Here is a 19,039-nt window from a genome sequence, read left to right as displayed (position 1 = left end):
GTCAAGCTCACCATTGGGCACCTGCTTTCTCGAGCTCCCAGGGTGTGGGAACGAAGATGGTGCCCATCACAGGCAATAGGCAGCTGAAGCCTGGAGCCAAGGGGAATGGCACAGGCCTGGAGGACTGAGGCTGGGCCCAAGAACAATCCTAGCTTGAGTGGGCATGCACTTCTGTTTAGGAAGTGCTTCTCTTGGCCTGCTGTGGATTTGGGGTCCAGTTTTCTCAATGATTCATGCTTCTCTGGTCTCGCCTATGGCTTGGGAAATCATTTTGGAAGGGATGAGTCTGTCCTGACTATGCTGATCCCTAAGGCAGAGTGAAGAGGGCACCGCAATCTCTCCCCCATCTTCTGCCTCTGCTTACCCAGGACATACCTTGCCTACACCCTGACCACTTCCTCCATGGCAGCATCACAGGCCTAGAATGTTTGCTCACCCACATCCACTCCCTACGACACCGCCTGACAACCATCCATCAATAGCCCAATCAGATGTAGGAAATGGATTTCACCTCATAAACGCATTCTGAGTGTTAGTGGTCCTTGCAGTATTGTGTTGAGAAGACTTCTGTCTCTAGGCTCCGAGCTGTGATTGATTAGTAATGTCTGCTACAGGTGCAGGTTGTGAGATGGTAGCACATGTGTCCTGTATTTGCCATTTCTGACTTTAAATGGATTCTGGAATCCTACCTCCTCTAGGAAGTAGCCTTCTACTTCCCAAAGAATCTCAGAAGACATCCTGGCTCAGGATTAGCCTTCAGGGACCGGCCCCCTTCCCTGCGCCAGCCTCTCTGGGTCTGCCTGTCCTGTCCCACCTCTGCCCAGACTCTAGCTCTAGCACCCAGCCCTGTGGCTGGGACACTCACCATATTTGACCTGGGCTATGTCCCCAACAACAATCTCGGCCACAGGGATCTGGACCACCTGGCCAGCCCGAACCACGGTGAACTTCTGCTCCTGCTCGATGCGGCTCTGCAGGCCCCGGAACTGCTTCTCCTTGCTCCAGTCATTGAAGGCTGTGACCAGGACCACACAAATGACCGAGAGGAGGATGGCCGCCCCCTCAATCCAGCCGGCCTCTGCCTCCCCTTCATCCTCTGCCCCACCCTGGGCCGTCGCACATCCTGCAGAGAGCAGAAGGAAGCAGGCAGGGTGGGGTCAGCCAGGCAGGAGGAGCATACAGGTCTGGATTTAAATCCCTGCTCTGCCGAGTAAAAAAATGTCAATAATCAGATGAGCATGATCCAATTTATTCAGTGCATCTGGGTGGTAAGCCCTCCGGTTTCCTGCCTTTGTTCTAGGTGTGAGATCTTGGGCAAATGACTTCATCTTTTGAGCCTCAGTTTTCACCTCTGTAAAAAGGGCTGAATATTCTTTGTCTGGGGGACCTATTGGGAGGGTTGAACTTCAATGAGGTGAGGTCCATGGTGGCTCCCAACACGGGGGAGAGGCCTGATTCATGAGAAAAGAGAAGTGAGGATGTAACAGAATGAAGGCGATCAGTACTGCAAGTGCCTTAGGGTCTAGAGGGCAGTTTTGCTGATGTGCTTTCCTTTCACGCTTCCAGCAACTGTGAGACAGGTCTCCAGACAGAAGGTCCAGGGGGACGGAGGGTGGGGGCAGGAACCACAGTGCCAGGCCTGATGTCCCACAGGCTGGTTCTAATCCTGCCACTGCCCCTGTACAATCCTGGGTAACTCACTGTCCTCCCTGAGCCGCAGTGTCCACCTTTGCAAAATGGGAGTCACTGAGATCTCCTTCCTGGTTCCAGGAGAAGACTGTGAATGCCCCAGCCAGAGCTCAGGGCATGGCATTTATGAAGCAACCCCCCACACGCACAGCGAGGACACCCACACTCCAGGCTGTGGGCTGCTTATCTGTCCTACAGTGACCCTGCCTCCCACACCCTTGCACTGTTGAGCCTCCCACTCTGGTTCCCCAGGCTGCTTGAGGCCTGCCAGGCCCACCTTGTGAACGGAAAAAGAAAAGAGCAGACACATCTGATACAAAAGCCTCAGGTCCTGTCCATGGGGTGCTGAGTCCTAGGGTCTCTCCAAACTCCTCCATGCACCCTGTCTCCTGCATCCCCACAAGGATCCGGGGGGGGGAGATTCATTACCTCCACTTACAGATGAGGAAACTGAGGCTCAGGAAAGGGAGGGGACAGCCAAGGTGGGTGCTGCAGCCAGGACTAGCCCAGGCCCTTTTTAGCACCAGAAGGTGGTGAACAGCCTTCTCCATGGAAAGTGACCCTGAGCAGCATCTGACTTTCCATCCCTGGAAAACTCAGAGAGGTTCCCTTTCAAGGCGGCTGGGCAGGGGATGGGATCATTTACAAATCACTTACATCAAGGAGTCATTTTAATTCTCAAGCTGGCCAAGAGAAGTGGTTCAGAGAGGGGTGGCTACTCACTTGGGGTCACACAGCAGATTTGGAGTTTGAATCCAGGCCTGGAATCTGACACTGGACATGGCCTGCCCACTGTCCCTGAGCCCAGTGGCCTCCTCTGCCATGTGCTGGCCTCACATTGCCAAAGGCCCATGGCTGACCGTCGGGAAGTCCAATTCAGTCCCAAGGAAGAGAGAACAGTTTTGGGAGACCCCCGCAGGAGCTTCTGGGAAGCCAGGGGTCAAAAGCAACATGACAAAAAGGCCAAGTGGTGTCAGGGAATGTTTTCCAGCTCTTGGAGGAGTGGAGGTCAAGGCTAGCTGGTGGGCCTAAGCTTGGGACGGTCCATAACTATGTGGCCCAGACGTATGTGTCCCTGAAAAATTCCACGGCTTTCACTGAACCAGTCACTCCTTGCAGGCTAGTAAACAACCACTTCATTGCACAAGGTCCTTGATGCCACTCTGTCATTCTTTTGGAATTCCAGACGTTTCCATAATTTTAAGTTGTTTAGCTGGACCAGCCTTTAGTGCTAATGATCATTATCGTCGTGCTAATGCTAACTGACACCAGCCCAGCCTTGGGTTTGAATCCCAGCTGTGCTACTTCACTGCCGCACGCCTATGACCTAGCTACTTACCCACTGTGCCTCAGTTTTCTCATCTGCAAAATGGGGTGAGGACAGGCACTCCCTCGTTGGTGGATGAGATAACGGAGGGAGCGCATTTACGTAAGGCACTCACCTCGCTGAGCACACAGAGTGAAAGCTGCTGTTTTTTGTTGCCCGGTGTATGGGGTGCATAAATACATTCGAGCTCCACAGCTAGCCTGCAAGGGAGCCTTGGGCATCCAGCTGGAGGTCAGTACCATGTGATGACTGGGGGAGGGGAACCAGGGTGCTCTTCCTTCATCACAAATGATACCAGTGGAAGCCCCAGAGACTGGGAAACTCAGGTGAACCTTGCTAAACAGACACCCAGGCCACGGAAATGTGCTCTTTTGGGCTTTAGGGGAGTGACTTGAGATGCAGAGCCCCAGCGCTTTGCTTTATGGGACTTTTGTTACTCTCTGCCTCTGCTACATGTTTTGTAAATGGGAAGACTGTTGCATGCTTCATTGATGCCCCCACCCCCCACCAGCCCATTACTGATTACAGCAGTTACTGGAGCATTTAGGACACTTAGAGATAGCTCAGGACCATGGAAAACGTTTGGGGTCCGGAACTGTAAAGACCTAACTTCAAATCCAGGCTCTGCTGTGTGACTGTGAGTAAGTGATTTGGCTTCTGTGAGTCTCAGTTTGGACAGCTGTAACGTGGGATGACTTTGTGAGCCCAGAGCCCAGTGAGGGCCTGGCATATATTGGATACACGATAAATATGGGTCTTCTCTCCATTTTCATGAGCTACTCTCCTTGGACTGGCTTCTGGAAGCCAAGGGTATGGTGGTTGAGCAGGATTCACTCTGTTCCCCTGATCCCCAACCCTGCCTGTTGCTTTTGCCTATTCAATACCAAAGAGCCCTTTGGGTCCTTGAGGGCACCCTGCCAGCAAAAGCCCATTAGTTTTTACTTCCTTCTGACGACTGTCTGATGGTCACATAGCACCTTGGGATGGCCAGAAAGTGGGGCTGTGTATTGCTGGCTTAGGCCTTCAGCTGCCAGGACCTGCTGGACCCTGGGAACAGCTCCTCTGCCCCTGGTGCAGTTGGGGAGAAGAGATAAGGAAGGGGAAGGAAGGGGGCTCTGAGCAGGCCCCGCTGAGGGGGCCTTTCAGACCAGGGCAGGGACAGGTTCTGAAGATTGTGGCTACAGGGACTGGGGAGCCTGCAGCTGCTATCTCTCTGGACCTGGGGATTTGTAGGGTTTGGCTTTTGTCTGTCTGACCTCAGGGAACCTGCTGGGCCTCTGTGGGCCTATCTCTACTTGTCCATCAGTAAAATGCGGAAGCTGCTTTCTAGATGGTGACTGGGGCCTGGCATCAAAGAAGGGTCCTCAAAACTGGAAGAGACACAAACGTCTTCCAAGCTCCTACTATGTGCCTGTCACTTGGCTGGCACTCTGACACTAGGGGACCTGTCACGGGCAGGGAGTTGGGAGTACTGAGTGTGCTAATCCTAGCGTGCCATGAACATGCTGTATGACCGCTGAGAAGTATCTGGAGGTCTCTGAGCCAAGAAAGCAAACAGGAAAGGGCTGTGGGCGTGGTAAGGTTCTACAGCCTGTTAAGTCCATCACTATCGTCATTCTGGATATGACTGAGGAAGCTTGAGTCTGACTTGGCAGAGCGGTGGTCCTGGCAGCATGGAAGGTCCAGAACTCAGAGCTCAGGCCGGGGCTGGGCACTGGGGGGTACATACAACCACAGAGAGCAGGAACTCCACTCCGTGGGGCTGGAATATGTACAGCTGCCCTCAGCCGCCCGGATCCTGGCCTGAGCTAGTGTCTCAGCTAGAAGCAGGGAAGGGCAGTGGAAAGCACCAGAAGACTTGGGTTTAAAATCCAGCCCTACTGCCTAACAAGCTGTGTGACCTTGGGCAAGTCCTTCCCCCTTCCGGGCCTTGGTTTCCACCTCTCTAGAATGGAAGAGGTTGTAGCCATCTGTTTGGAGGCCTGTCTGTGGGGAGGCTCCTCCCGGCCCACACTAGGAGCTCGGTCCGTGCTCCCACTGCACCCCCTCTACCATCTGCCCTCTGACTTCTAGTCTTGCACTGAACTGGGTCACAGGAAGCCACTTACCCGGTGGCATTGACTCAGTCCCATCCCTTCTGGAGGAAATGCAGCCGAAGGATAGGAGTGTGGGCTCAGAAGCCAGAACGTCTGGGTCTGAGTCATGGTTCTGCTGCTTCCTAGAGTGTGACCTAGCAAGTCATTTACTGTCTCAGGGCCTTGGCTCCTGGATGATAACAGCACCTACCCACAGGGTTGTTGGGAAGATCAGACGAATCTCTACTGTAAACGTTCCCAACTAGTGGTGGCTATAAAAATTGTAAGAAGAATTATCGTTATTATTATGCTTGTGTGTTGCACCCTTAGCTTAGTTCAAGGCTTTTTCAAATAGCCATGCATAATCTTCTTCTACATTTTCTATGAAATTCCTGCAAAGACTGCTTCCCAATATGCAGCTCTCATAATGTCCTAAGTGAAAGTTCATCCCAGAATTCACTGTCAGGGGGCATGCTATCTTCCTAAGAACCATTTTCCCTCCTTGTGGATAGCTTGAGCTATGCAAGTCATCCAATTCCCTTTCTGCCTTGGCTGCCAGGAAGCTCACAGTCAAATTTAAATCTCAATCATAGTAGCGAGTATAGTTGTTTCATTTGCTTCCATTTTTTTCCTGTCTGACTTCCTATTTGACTTCATCTTGTGAGATGTGTCCTTCTTGTGGCTTTAAACCCTCTCTGGAAAGAGGTTATGCAGGATAAAAAGCAACTTAGTAATACTACTTATAAAATTGAGGTAGTTGGCCTAATAGACTTGTTTATCTCATTTCTCGGGCCGCTCAGGCTTGGGAGAGGGTGAGGGGACAGATGTTCAAGGAATTTCAGAGACCACCTCCTCGTCTGGGGAAATGAGGCCCATGATGGTTATTTCTTCTAAGCTATTCACTTTTTATTTGCTTGCTTGAAGTAATGAACATAGTAGGATTATCTCTTTCTGTAGTGCATTCATTAGGAAAATGCTGAATCCTGATTAATAACAAGTGTTTATAATGTCCTACTAATGAAAATCACGTTATAAAAATCTAACAAAACAATGTATCTTGTATGATCCCATTGACCCCATAGTATGTCTCTCTTTGTCTCTCTCTCTCTCATGTGACATAGGTTTGAAAGACTTTGCCACCGTAAAAGAAAGAGTCATTGAGTTGATAAAGCCCTAGCCCTTAGCAGGTGCTCAGTTTCTGGAATAAAAGGATGAGGGAAAGTTGAGGTTTTCCCTTAGGAGTCCTAAGTTCTGACTTCGAGAAGTGTGGGTCTGCCGCAGAGCCCTCTCTGGATGAATGCGACACTGCTTCCTCGGTCCACAGAGCAGTGTCTCCGTTCAGAATGCAGGGACACATTTTGGGAGGCCCTCTCAAGACCGGGACTCCTCACATGGGAAAACATACTCAGCGTCAGCCCCACACGAGTGTGTGCATGATACTGAACCAACCCTGGGATGGGACCGTGAAAGAGGAGGGGCAGATGGATACTGAGTCCTTCTCATGCAACCTGCAAAGGGTGCAATCCAAGAAGGAGCCTGGGTGGAGGAAGCCTGGGGCAGCCACACCCATGGCGGGAGCAGATACAGCATCCACTCAGTGACCTTGAGCAAGTTAACGCGCTTCTCTGTACCTTGTTTTTCTCATCTTTAAAATGGGCATAATCATGGCCCTTACCTCATGGGGTTTTAGGAGGATGACATCTCAGCCCAGAGCTCGACACACTGTAAGTGCTCAATAAGTGCTTACTGTAGTTATTCCCACTGTTGGTGCAATCCTTGCGTCTCACACATGGGAAAACTGGGGGCCGGGGGCTGTGGCTGAGGCCCTGCCCCTGGGCCTCGGTTCCCTCACCCGGGTGCCCTGAGGTGTGGCCGGGCAGCTTGTTGCAGCGTGGGGAGCGGGGGGGTCTTACCTTCGTTGCTCTCGCCAGGTGGGTGGTAAAAGGACAGCCCCAGGGAGATGATGGCTGCGATTTCCAGAATGATCAGCGTCACGTCTTGCAGTGCCTCCCACACCAGCTGCAGGAAGGTTTTTGGCTTCTTTGGAGGTATAAAGTTTTGCCCGAAAATCTGCTTTCTCTTTTCCAGATCTGGAGTGGTGCCTGGCAAACCTGTGGACAGAGTGCAGAAAGGTTGGCCTGGGAGGCCTGGGAGAGGTGCTCGGGTGTGCCCGGGAATTGTCCCGAAGGGGGCCGGCCCCGTGGCAAAGCACAGAGAGGGGGGAACACAAAGCAGGAAACTTGCAGGTACCAGCCAGGAGCCCGGCGCCCAACACTCGCTTCCGGCCCACAGTGGGCTCCTGTGAAATGCCAGAGACACCATGCGGTGGGGTGAATAGTGACCACCCCCTCCCCCCCAAATGATATGTCCACATCCTAATCCCTGGAAAATGTGAATATGACCTTCATTATGAAAACGGTCTTTGCTGATGTCATTAAGTTAAGGATCTTGGGATGAGATCGCCCTGGATTATGCAGGTGGGCCCTAGAACTAATGACAAGTGTCCTTTTAAGAGACAGAGGGAGAAGACCCAGACTCAGAGGGCACAGGCCATGTGAAGACGGAGGTAGAGATGGTAGGAGGCAGCCATGAGCCAAGCAATGCCAGACCACGAAGAAGCCCAAAGAAGCAAGGATGGGAATGTCCTCTAGAGCCTTTGAAGGCAGCACGGCCCTGCCGACATCTGATTTCCAGACTCCTGGTCTCCGGAACCATGAGAGAATAAAGTGCTCTTGCTCAAAGCCACCCAGTTTGTGGTCACTTGTTACGGCGGCCACAGGAAGCAAATACACACCACCAGGCCCACCTTGCACCGCATCCTTGCTCCTGCTCTGCATTTCCTCCTGCCCTGCCCATTGAGCACAGACTCGGAAACCTCTGCCTGGTTCGAACCCCAGCCTGTGCCTCCAGCTCTCTGAGCCTCAGTGTCCTCCTCTGCGATGGGGATGGTGACTGCAGCTAGGGGTCGTGAGCATCTCATGAGATAATCCATGAGGTTGGTGTTTGTTGAGCACCTACTATATGCCCAGCACTGTTCAGACACTGGGATAGAGCAGTGAGAGAGACAGGCAGATCGCCCTCCTGGGGGACCTGGCCTCCAGGGGACACATGTGACATGCTCAAGTGGTGCCTGGGGGGTGGCAGATGCTCAATCGCTGCTTCCAACCCCCCGTTTCTTCACTTCCAGATAATTCTCCCTGCCTCACCAATCCGATCCTCACTCCCTGCTCAGCGACTTTTGGAGGCTCCTCACCACCTCCAGAATAAAGTCCACGTTTCCCAGCCTGGAGCTCCGGCCTCTTGATCTGACCCCCAAGCCATGTGTGTAGCGCATTTCCACTACGTGGCCCACCCCTGGCCAAACCAGGCCAGTCCTCTGCTGGCCTGGCTTGTGCGTTCCTCCTGCCACACATTTGGTCAGGGGCAGCCTTCCCTTGCCCTCCACCCAGCTCCATTTGCCTGTCTGTAAGTACTCTCCCACACTCATTGGCGCCAAGATGTGAATAACCAAAACCTTGGCCAATCACCCTGGGTGCCTTTGTGCCCTAGAAGAGGAGCCTGAAAGATCAACCCATCATGGTGGGATTCAGGTGTGTGACAGAGAGAGGCCAGCCTCACTGTCTACTGGGCCCCTCCAGAGGCCAGCACTTCTCCTTACTTCTCTCCCTCCTTTGATGCTACCCTGTATCACCCCAAGACACTGGTGTCACCCTTACTTTTTCCACAAGTGCCCTGGCACCCTTCCTGCCTTGCTTATGCTGTTCAGAGAGCCACAAAGAGGCATGCCTTCCATCTTCTAGGGTGCCTCTGCCGACAAGCACTGTCCTCCGCCCCAAGCGGACATCAGCTCCCTGCCCTCACCCCTAGGTGGCCTTCAGCAGCAGGGCTGACCTGGTCACTGGATCTGTGTCCCACCTGGGCCGTGGTGCCTTGGGGGCAAAGACTGGTCTGCTTCCTGTCCCTCGGGTCCTGGCGCTAAAGCCACCAACCACCTTAGAATCCTCTTACCCACTGAATGCAGGTGACATGCCCAAGTGTTCTGAGCCTGACATGGGGTGTCATCACAAGAAACTGAGCCTGACATGGGGTGTCATCACAAGAAACTCAGCCACGGGTGGGCAATGTCAGTCCTGTCCCTGAGGCCAGCCTAACCCCAGCTCACCTGTGGCTTAATGAGGATAGCTGGAGGGTGGGCGTGGAGGGGTTGGGGGGGAGGCACACCCCCAACAGACTTCTAGCCTCAGTCTATTCCAGAGAAGGGCAAATCCGCAGGGATCCCCAGAACAACAACAAAAAAAACCCATTTTATTTTTATTTATTTATTAGAGAGAGAGAGAGAACATGAGCAGGGGGAGGGGCAGAGGGAGATGTAGACCCCCTGCTGAGTAGGGAGCCCGATGCTGGGGCTCAATCCCAGGACCCTGGGATCATGACCCAAGCCGAAGGCAGATGCTTAACGACTGAGCCACCCGGGTGCCCCGAGGGTCTGGTGGTTTAATATCATATAGTCCTAAAGTTCTAACAGTCATTCATTAGCTCACTCATCCATCCATTCATTCAAACTGTGTTTCTCAGGCCTCCATGGTGGGCCCAGCCTGGTGCTGGGTGCTGCGTGATGGGGAGAGTGATGTGAAGGGAACAGCCCAGAGGCTCATGGACATAAGAGTTCAGTGGTCCTGGGAGTCCAATAGCCTACGGTCAGGGGTCCAGCGAGGCAGGCATGTCCCCTGTCTGGACTCTAGGCACTGAACCTCCTCTGATGCTAACAGTAAGACCCCGTTGGGAGCCTCCAAGAGCCAGCCTGGCTGAGACCCTGTGAGAAAGCCTGGGGGGGGGGCTTGTTCCAGGGGAGACCCCACACCAGCCTAGCAGTACAGGTAAACTCTGGAGATCCAATGTCCTGCCTGTGCAGTAAGGATGAGGGATCCCAGAGCTAGGTTATGCCCATTTTATAGATGGGAAAACTGAGGCTGTCATGAGACCAGTCTGCTATGTTGGAGTAGCTTCTGGGCCCTGAGAACTCAAGTCAGCCCTGTCCTAAGCACATGGCAATGTTGCCTCTATGCTGGGGTGGCCTTCTGGAGAGCAAGCAGGCATGATACAGTGCGACTCTAAGAACTTTGGGAAGGTTCCTTGTCTTCCTGCCTTGTTCAGTTCTACCCAGAGTCAGCGTTTGAAATTATTCCACTTGGGCCTCACTCCTTTAAATAAAAGCTCCAATTCCTTTAGAGTCCCTGGAAGAGGGAAGCCATCATCAGTTCTGGCCACCATGGTGTGAATGAGTTTTAGGCTTTTTCCTGGGAGTGGGTTTTGATAAACGGAAGAAGGGAGAACTGGGGAGAATGGTGGGCCTCTGAAGAAAGGGGCTGTGACGAGTCACCACTGGCCTGTTATGGCAGTTTGCTGGGCTTTGACTAGTCAGTTCCTTTCTCTGAGCCTCAGTTTCCCCATATTGATAATAGGGGAGTTCAATAGGATGGGTGGGACCTGAGGATCCCAGGGTGTTCTAAGGTCTACAGGTCCTGAAGTGGTCCTGTTGTGGTCTGTTCACATCTGGGGGTCTTTATAAGTTTGGTAAACAACGGCTTCATTTAGAAGAAGCTCAGCAAGGCTGGGGCCAGCCTATCTCCTGGGCCCATCCTGATCGATTCAGAGAGAGGTGAGTCTTCTGAAGGTCTGTGATTCAAATGTTCTGGAGTCTACAGGGTGACCAGTTAAAATGTGGGTGTTCTTCAGTTCTGGGAGTTTGGTCATGGTTCAGGGGTTCTGTCATCTTGGGATTGAGATCCTGGGTCCTGGGACAGAGCATAGGGCAGGGGTTGCAAATCTGCATAGCTGGGGGACCGACCAGCTTTTGGGAATGCATGAAGTAGGTGGGTGGGAGGCAACAGGGAATAGTGATGACTGGGGCAAAGTGAAGAATCTCAGCTCCTCTAAAGGGGGCAGCTAGTTCTTAGCTCCTGTGGGAGAATGTGGACCCAGTGTGGCAGATCTGCCAGTCTTCCGAAAGAAGCTGGACACCTGGAATTTGATGTAAAATCTCCCCATTAGAAAAAGTCCAGGGCCAAATACAACAGAGCTCTGAGCTAGATTCAGCCCTGGGGTTGCTGGTGTAAGACCCTCAAAGATATGGGCTGGAGAACAGGGAGGAGTGGGGAGGGGTCAGAGTAGAACAGCCTCTCTGTCTCTTCCTCCTCTTTCCTGGGGCTCCCCCTCCCCAGCACCATGCTCTGCCCTGCTCCCCACAGGTTCTGAGATCCCCTCTGTTTTTCAGAAATAACGGCTCACAGAATGAAAATATTTGTGTGTTCTGTAGGGCCAGTCTCACTTAGAAACTGGTAGGCAATTTCCCCACAGCTAACACCCCAGTGTATAAACTCGAGGTGGGAACCTCGGATGTTGGGTTCACATGGCGTGATTGAGGTGACAGATGGTGGCCGTGACGTCTTGTTCACCCTCTTCCTCTCAGGGGAAGCTGGGCCAAGCTGGAGCTGGGGAACACCGAGCCCCAAGAACTCCAGTGGGGTTTGAATGCAGATGTCATGGGTCCAAATCCTGGCTCTGAGTGACTTTGGGCAAGAGACTTTGACTCTCAGTGCCTCAGTTTTCCCATCTGTAAATTGCAAGGAAGAGCAGGGCCTACTTCAAGGGGTTGGGTGAGGCTCTGGCAGGATGGCTTGTGTATAGGTGCCCAGTGCTGTGTCTGGCACTGGGTGAGGATATTGCATTATTATCACCAGTTTTAGATGGTGTGGGTGATAATCATGAGCTCCCAGAGGAGGAAGACTTCAGACAGGTGGGATTTCAGTAAAATGGGGAGGAGATGGTCAAGGTGAGGGCAGGAACAGCGGACGGGCCATATGAGTGCAGATGAACCGCTTATCCTCTCTAGGCCTCAGTTTCCCCACATGTGACATGAAGGATTAGCCTGAAGGCTGGTGGCTCTGATACCTTGTATCCAAAGATACTGGTTTTGGAGACCTACAGGTAGGGTATCCCACAGTCCAATCCACCTAGCACACCCCTCCCAGGAGTGGAATCATGTAGTCTCCCTATCTTTTGGCTGAAAATTAACATGCCTATTTTGGGAAGCAGAAACAACAGAAGGTGATGTGAGAGATGAATGGTGTTGGAGATTCAATTTAGATTAAAGAGCATCTCACCATTTAGCATATTAAAAATTAACATTCTGTGTCAAATATCACCAGACAAAGCCCCCAAGGCCTTGAAAATTCAGAAACACAGTGCTGGGGAATTGATATCAGAAGCTCTGTGGGGTTGTGGGTTTCCAATGTGAATCTCTTTTTGCACAAGAGGCAGAGGACAGAGCACTGAGTGAGGAGTCAGGTTTGTGGATGAACCGGGCCAGTTATTTCATCCCTAGGAGACTCTGTTTCCTCATCAATAAAATGGGAACAAAATAACCCCTAGACGGTGGTGAGCCATACACAGAGGAATGTGTGCAAAAGTTCTCTGTAAGTTGTACAGGTACACAGTAGTTGTGCCTTCATGGTAAAAAACCTCCAGCACTTGTGCAAATTCTTCTACCAGAATTGGAATTTGTGTGTGCTATTCATCATGTAAGAGGAGAAAGCCAAGTGCAGAGCATGGGAAATTTTGGTTGTACAGGAATTATTTGTTATAACAGCTACTTGCTATCATTGGCTATTGGAAGAATCTTCGCCCCAAATTTCCTCTGTATCCAACCGTCCTGGACCCAGCTGGATTTTTTTTCCCCCAGCATCTGAGCCTTTACTCCTGCCAGTCCTCATTCCTCTGCTTGGAATACCTTTCTCTTATTAGCTCTTTTGCATCCAGCCCTGAGTGTCGCAAATGGCAGCCTCAGGCCATCAGAGAGGCCTTGTTTGGTTGGTACACATGGGCACGGTGTTAACAGAATGATAATTTGTCGCAAACATTAACAACTCAGGTGACTCCACATAAAAATCCCAATGTCTGGCCCAGCAAGAATCTGTGCATAGACCTCAGGGAGCTGGAAGTTGTGACTGAGAGTTCTCGGACCCAAGCACTGGCCTCATGGTGGCTCTGGGGACCTGTTTCCTGTTAAGGAATGCTCAGGGGGACAGTGAGCACCAGCTGAAGTTCTTTTAGGAGTAGAGGGAGCCTTGGTATTGTCCAGACCCAGAGCACAGCCCTGGGGGCCAGCAAGAGAAAGTGCAGGGAGGGGTCCTGGCTTCCTTGGAGGGCAGCACTTTCTCACAGGTGGGCTGAAGCAGATGGATGTCTGGGGGGGGATGGGAGAGCTCACCCAGAGGCTGGCCTACCTGCCATGGTGTCCTGTCCCTAGATGCCAGGGCCCCAGAGACCCTGGATCCTCCTATCTGAAGAGGCCTAAGTTCCCAACACCCCTATTCAACCCTTCCCAAGAGAGAGAAGTAGTTAGGATCCTATTAGATAGTGGGCATCCAATCACCCACTTGCTTATTTAGTCAATCAACAGATACTTATTGAGCACCTACTATAAGCCAAACATTGCACTGCATGTTGGGGATACTGCAGTGAGGAAGACCACTGTTCCAGGAAGGGTTTCCTGGAGGACGTGTAATTGGGTGAGCTCAGAAAAAAGAGTGGGGGTTAATCAGGTGAAAGTGTTTGGGTGGGTGAAGAGGGGTTGACAAAGGCAGAATTAACCCCAAAGGGCTTGGAAAAGGTCAATGTGACTGGAGCATCCCTGGTGTGCCCCTCAAGAGAGGAGGCAGATGGTCTCCACAGAAGAGGACATATCTATTTGGTGCCACACGGGGTCATCATCATGCAGGTCTTGGGGTCAGGAGGTGCGGATTATCTCATGAAGACTTTGGATCATGGCACTCATCTTGTTGCCCTCTTTGCCTTGCCTGCCTAGTAGCTCAGCAGTGAATTTGCAGTTCACCTCCTGGAGCTGCCCGGAGGCAGCTTTTTTTTTCCGGGGCATGTGTTGTGCCTGTAAATCACCAACTTAGTCGTACTTTCTTCCCTTTGTCTGAATTTCCTCACTTCAGTCACCTAAAATCTTTTTGTACAAGACAAACTTTTATAAGCTACTTTTGAGGTAGGACGTGCATAATTCATCAGGATAAAAAGGGAGTGGTGAGGTAAGTAAAGGTGCAGGGTGAAGGAGCAAGATGAGGGAATGGGGCATATCAAATACGACTGACTTTTGGGCCTGGTAATCGGGGGCAGGGCTCTGCTCTTCCTGTGTGCAGGGCCTTGAAACAAGGCGCCTCATGCCAACAGGCTGGGTTCTGTCAAAAGTAGGGGCCTCTGGCCATCGGGAGGGGCTCAGGGTGAGGGTTCCAAGCCATCCAGATGACCTCTGACCTCTTCTTCCCTTTTCTGAGACCCCCACAAGGCTGAGCATCCCTGTTCCCAGCAAAGGGGCGCCAGAGAATTTTTTCAACCCCAGCTAGGAGCCGTAATGAACCCTGCCCACTGCATTTGGCTGATATCTGGGGGAGGCGTGGGTATTGTCTGGCTGAGGGAACCTGCCTGCTGTCTGAGCACATGGTTTCAAGTAAAAAGTAACTTTCCCTCTGCTGTTCGGTGCTGGTGCAAAAACAAATTGCCCCCCCAGATGCTGGTGCTTGCCACTTATTGGCCCTCATAAATCATAGATGCAGTTGTTACTGCTAACTACCACCCCTGCTACTAACTACCACACTACTACCACTAACTACCACACTCTACTAACTACCATACTACTACTAACTACCACCACTGCTACTAACTACCACGCTACCACTAACTACCACACTACTGCTAACTACCACCCACTGCTACTAACTACCACGCTACCACTAACTACCACACTACTGCTAACTACCACCCACTGCTACTAACTACCACGCTACCACTAACTACCACACTACTGCTAACTACCACCCACTGTTACTAACTACCATGCTACCACTAACTACCCCACTACTACTAACTACAACCACTGCTACTAACTACCATGCTACCACTAACTACCCCACTACTACTAACTACAACCACTGCTACTAACTACCACGCTACCACTAACTACCACACCACTACTAACTACAACCACTGCTACTAACTACCACGCTACCACTAACTACCATGCTACCAACACTGCTGTTACTCTGGGCCTGGAATGTGCTTCCTGGATATTTCTGTCAGCATTGCTACTGCGTGACATTGTGCCTGGACCTACCACTGCCGCCATGCCACACCCCTACCTACGTCCTGAGACTTGGTTTGTATGGATTTTTACTTGCTGTGGAACCGTGAGTAGATTACTCTCCCTCTCGGGGGCCCTCAGGCTGTTTCGCTTGAGGATCAAACAGAACCGAGACTCTGACAATGCTTTGTGAACTGTGAAGTTCTTCTTCCTCAATTGCGATCACCCCATTACACAGGTATGTACACTGAGGCACAGTGTCCTTCTGCTGGGAAGGCAACTGAGTCAGGCCCCTTGCCACAGGGCCCAGGGGTCACACTTGCCCTGCTCCAGCCTGATCTAGTTAGGGGTGGGCTGTAGACACAGAACAAATGCCCCACAATGACTTTACCTGATTAAGCCAACATAAGTCGTTGGCTCACACCAGCCTGATCCTGTCAGCCCTGGGGTGCTTAGGACATTTCAGATGAAACAAATTGCGAATGCTTCCCTAGGAAGGCCAAAGGTGGCTTCATGGCCCTTATGTGCATTTAAAAAAGAGAAAGCGTTCAAACTGGGGGATGCACCCAGAAGGCAGGTGTGTGACTCAGTAGGTGAGAGAGGCCGTCGGCGCAGGTGCTTGCGCACTCAAGGGTGTGGCTATGTGTCCCTGTGCAGGTGAATGGCCTGGGGCTTCACGTAGGAGGGGGAGTCCACATGCCTCCCCCCTGGTCAGAGGAGAGGGAGAGCAGGCCACGTACAAAGGCATCCCTGCTGGGATGCCTGGGAATTCCCAATGTTCAAGACAAAATGGTGAAATGGTAGGAAAGACCTAACTTTGAGCCCTGCCCAAGACTACTTCCCAGCTCTGTGACCTTGGCAGTTAACCTCCCCTCTCTGGGCCTTAGTTGCAAGTTCCTGGCATGCAACTTGGGAATGAGGCTAGCACCCACCTCACACAGTCACTGCGGGGAGGGAACGCACTGAATGTGCCTGGTTGGACGGGCGCCTAGCTCGGGGTAAAGGCTTGATAAGTAGCACCTGCTACTGTTGCTACAAGCCACTAGCTCCTAACTAGCTCCTAACTTTAAAGCTCCAGGGAGCTTTTTTTTTTATTTAATAAATTTTTTTTAAGATTTTATTTATTTGAGAGAGAGAGAGAGAGAGAGCATGAGAGGGGGTTGGGTCAGAGGGAGAAGCAGACTCCCTGCTGAGCAGGGAGCCCGATGCGGGACTTGATCCCGGGACTCCGGGATCATGACCTGAGCCGAAGGCAGTCGCTTAACCAACTGAGCCACCCAGGCGCCCTCCAGGGAGCTTTAAAAACATATTAATGTCTGAGTCCCAAACCTAGAGATTCTGACTGAAATGGGCTGGCGTGTGGCCCGGCCCTTGGGAATGTCCGGGGGAGGACTTGGTGGTTCCCAGACCAGCAGCTTCGACATCACTTGGGAACGTGAGAAATGCAAATTCTGAGGCCCACCCAGACCTACTGACTCAGCTACTCTGGGAGTGGGGCCCACTCGTGTGCGTTGTGACAGCCCTCCTCTGGGGACGGGGTCAAGAGGGGGAGAGGGAGGAGAGGACGTAGCTAGCAAGCTAGGGCTTGAGGCACGGCGCTGCGCTTGAGCCTCACTAACAACCCTGGCATGTGGGGGTTTCTGCCGAGGCTCTGAGAGGGCAGCAGCTTGTCCAGGTCACACAGCAGGTGGGGGACAGAGCCTGGGTCACCTTGTCTATCTTTCCCTTCCTTCAGCAGGGGGTGGTCTCTCTCCCTGAAAGCTGCACATGCATGTCAGTCTCACAAGCTGCTTTGGGGTGGTAGAGGCAGGAATTAGTGCTATGGTTTGAGAGGCTGACGCCCAGACTTGAAGCCAAGGGGGGCATGGAGGCCATAGCCAGACGCTCGGTCTCCTGCTGGTGGCTGAAGGAGCTTGGAGAAAAACTAGAAACAAGGCAAGGAGAGAAAGGAGACCAGAAAAGGAGATCAGACCAGGAGCTCATGCTGAAGGTCTCCCTGCCTTGCTCTACAACCTTCCATGACTCCCCATTCACGACCACGACCAACTCCTGTGCTCATGGGGGCCTCTCTGAGGTTGTCCCAAAGGACTCCTTCCACCTCATTCTCAGTCCTGCTGTGTGTATCCCACTCTGTTGCCAAGCTCCAAAACACGTCTGGCATTTGCTGGTGTTTGTCTGCTGTGTCTTGGCTCATTTGGCTCCTAGCCCAGAAGGCCCACCCCTCCCCTCTGTTGAGCTATTTAGTCTTCCGAGACCCAGATGAAAGTTTACTACCACCTCTTGAAAGCCTTCCTTGATCTACCCAGCAAGAGCAATCCATCCTTCTTGTCCTTCCCTGAAAGCATTTGTCACCAGGTCATTTACTAACACACTTACTGGACATCCCTCCTGTGCCAGGTTTTGGCCCTGAGGTCCAAGGCCGACTGAGACCCACCCTTTGCTGCCACTGTCTTCTAGATTCTGATTCCAGCACCCCCTAGAGGAGGCTGTTCGTGCCTGGCATAGTAGGCCTTTTGGAAACTTCCCTCCCTCTCCTGCCTCTCTGGGGCCCTGACGTGGGGATGTGGGTGCTGAGGCTGTCCAGAGGCCCCCGCACACACGAGCGACCACATGCCACCTGTAAGAACCACTTAACAAACCTGGTCTCAACAACCCCTCTGCAGAACAACAGCCCGTGCCGCGGGCAGCCCCATGGTGTGCATCTGCTTCTGTCTGGGCAGCCGCTGTAAGCTTAGAACGGATCTGATGGCTATTTTCCAGTGTGCATGGCAGGCGTGTGTATGATGCCTGGGTTCCTGATGGACGGGTGCAGGGTGAGGGCTGTCTCTCTGATACGTCATGGCTCCAGGTGGGGTTTTCTCCGGGTACAGGGTCTCTAATGATTATGGGTGGTCTACCAGTTCATGGGCTCACACGCAGAGCTGGCATCTAGCCACACAGAGGCACACAGATGCGGTGTGAACGTGCATGGCCACAGCATTGGCCACTTTCTCCAGAACACGTGGATATGATGCCCACTAGCTTGTGTGCACACACGTGGACACGACACGGAAGGGCACTGGTACTTGTGAGCAGCCCAGACACTGTGTCCCTCTAACCTCCTTGACATGCATGCGGACATGAACTTCTCCACTGACTTAAATTCAGCAGCTGTCTTTTCCCCGTCAGGCCATGTTTCCACTCCCCTTCTCCACTGTAGGAATTCTTAAACCTGTAACACCTCTCAGCTCATGGCTCCAGAATCTCCATCCGGGCAGGGCAGTGGGGAAGGGGGTGGTAGTGTGGGAGTGGGTGGTGGGGATCTGGTTGGGAGGTGGGTGAAGCTATGAACCCCGAGTGGGGTTGCCAGATAAAATACAGGACACCCAGTTAAATATGCATTTCAGATAAACAGCAAATATGTATATTTTAAGAATAAGTTCTATCTCATATAATATTTGGGACATGCTACTAATAAAAGCGTTCATTATTTTTTGTTTATCTGAAATTCAAATGTAACTGGATGTCCTGTAGTTTTCTTCGTTAAATCTGGCAACCCTACCCCTGAGGCTCCCCCAGTCCCCTCCCCTGACTTCTCCTGCTGTTGGAGCAGGACAAGTCTGTGGCCAGCCACTCTCACCCTTGTATTTGAGGATGAGGGAAACTAAGGCCCAGATAGAGGGTGATTCAGTGGCAGCACTGTGCTGGACTCCTGATTCCCAGTGCAGGCCTTTTTCACTAAGGGAGGGGATGCTTATTTTGCTCAAAGGAATGTTGAGCTTCAAAGAATCGAGCTTTATTGCACACCCCAAAATGGTGGCCATT

General features: G+C 52.1%; 1 protein-coding gene across 10 annotated transcripts in view; it reads right to left on the bottom strand.

Moving 5' to 3' along the window:
- Positions 1–19,039, bottom strand: part of ATP2B2 (ATPase plasma membrane Ca2+ transporting 2) — a 116,327-nt gene that overhangs the window by 70,920 nt on the left and 26,368 nt on the right. For 9 of the 10 annotated variants that reach the window (XM_088021701.1, XM_088021697.1, XM_028101852.2 and 6 more), the window contains exons 2-3: positions 7,005–7,202; positions 866–1,123 (exon numbers count right to left, since the gene is read on the bottom strand). In XM_088021701.1, the coding sequence (XP_087877827.1) occupies positions 866–1,123; positions 7,005–7,202 (456 nt within the window). The remainder of the gene's footprint in view (positions 1–865; positions 1,124–7,004; positions 7,203–19,039) is intronic. The other variant, XM_088021715.1, reaches the window with a different exon arrangement.

Source organism: Eumetopias jubatus, unplaced genomic scaffold, assembly GCF_037043125.1.
Source record: "Eumetopias jubatus isolate StellerSeaLion01/CBP00866 unplaced genomic scaffold, mEumJub1_p1.0 scaffold_1, whole genome shotgun sequence".
Classification (NCBI taxonomy): domain Eukaryota; kingdom Metazoa; phylum Chordata; class Mammalia; order Carnivora; family Otariidae; genus Eumetopias; species Eumetopias jubatus.
Note: the sequence above shows the minus strand (reverse complement) of the source record. Positions and strands in the feature narration are given on the sequence as shown.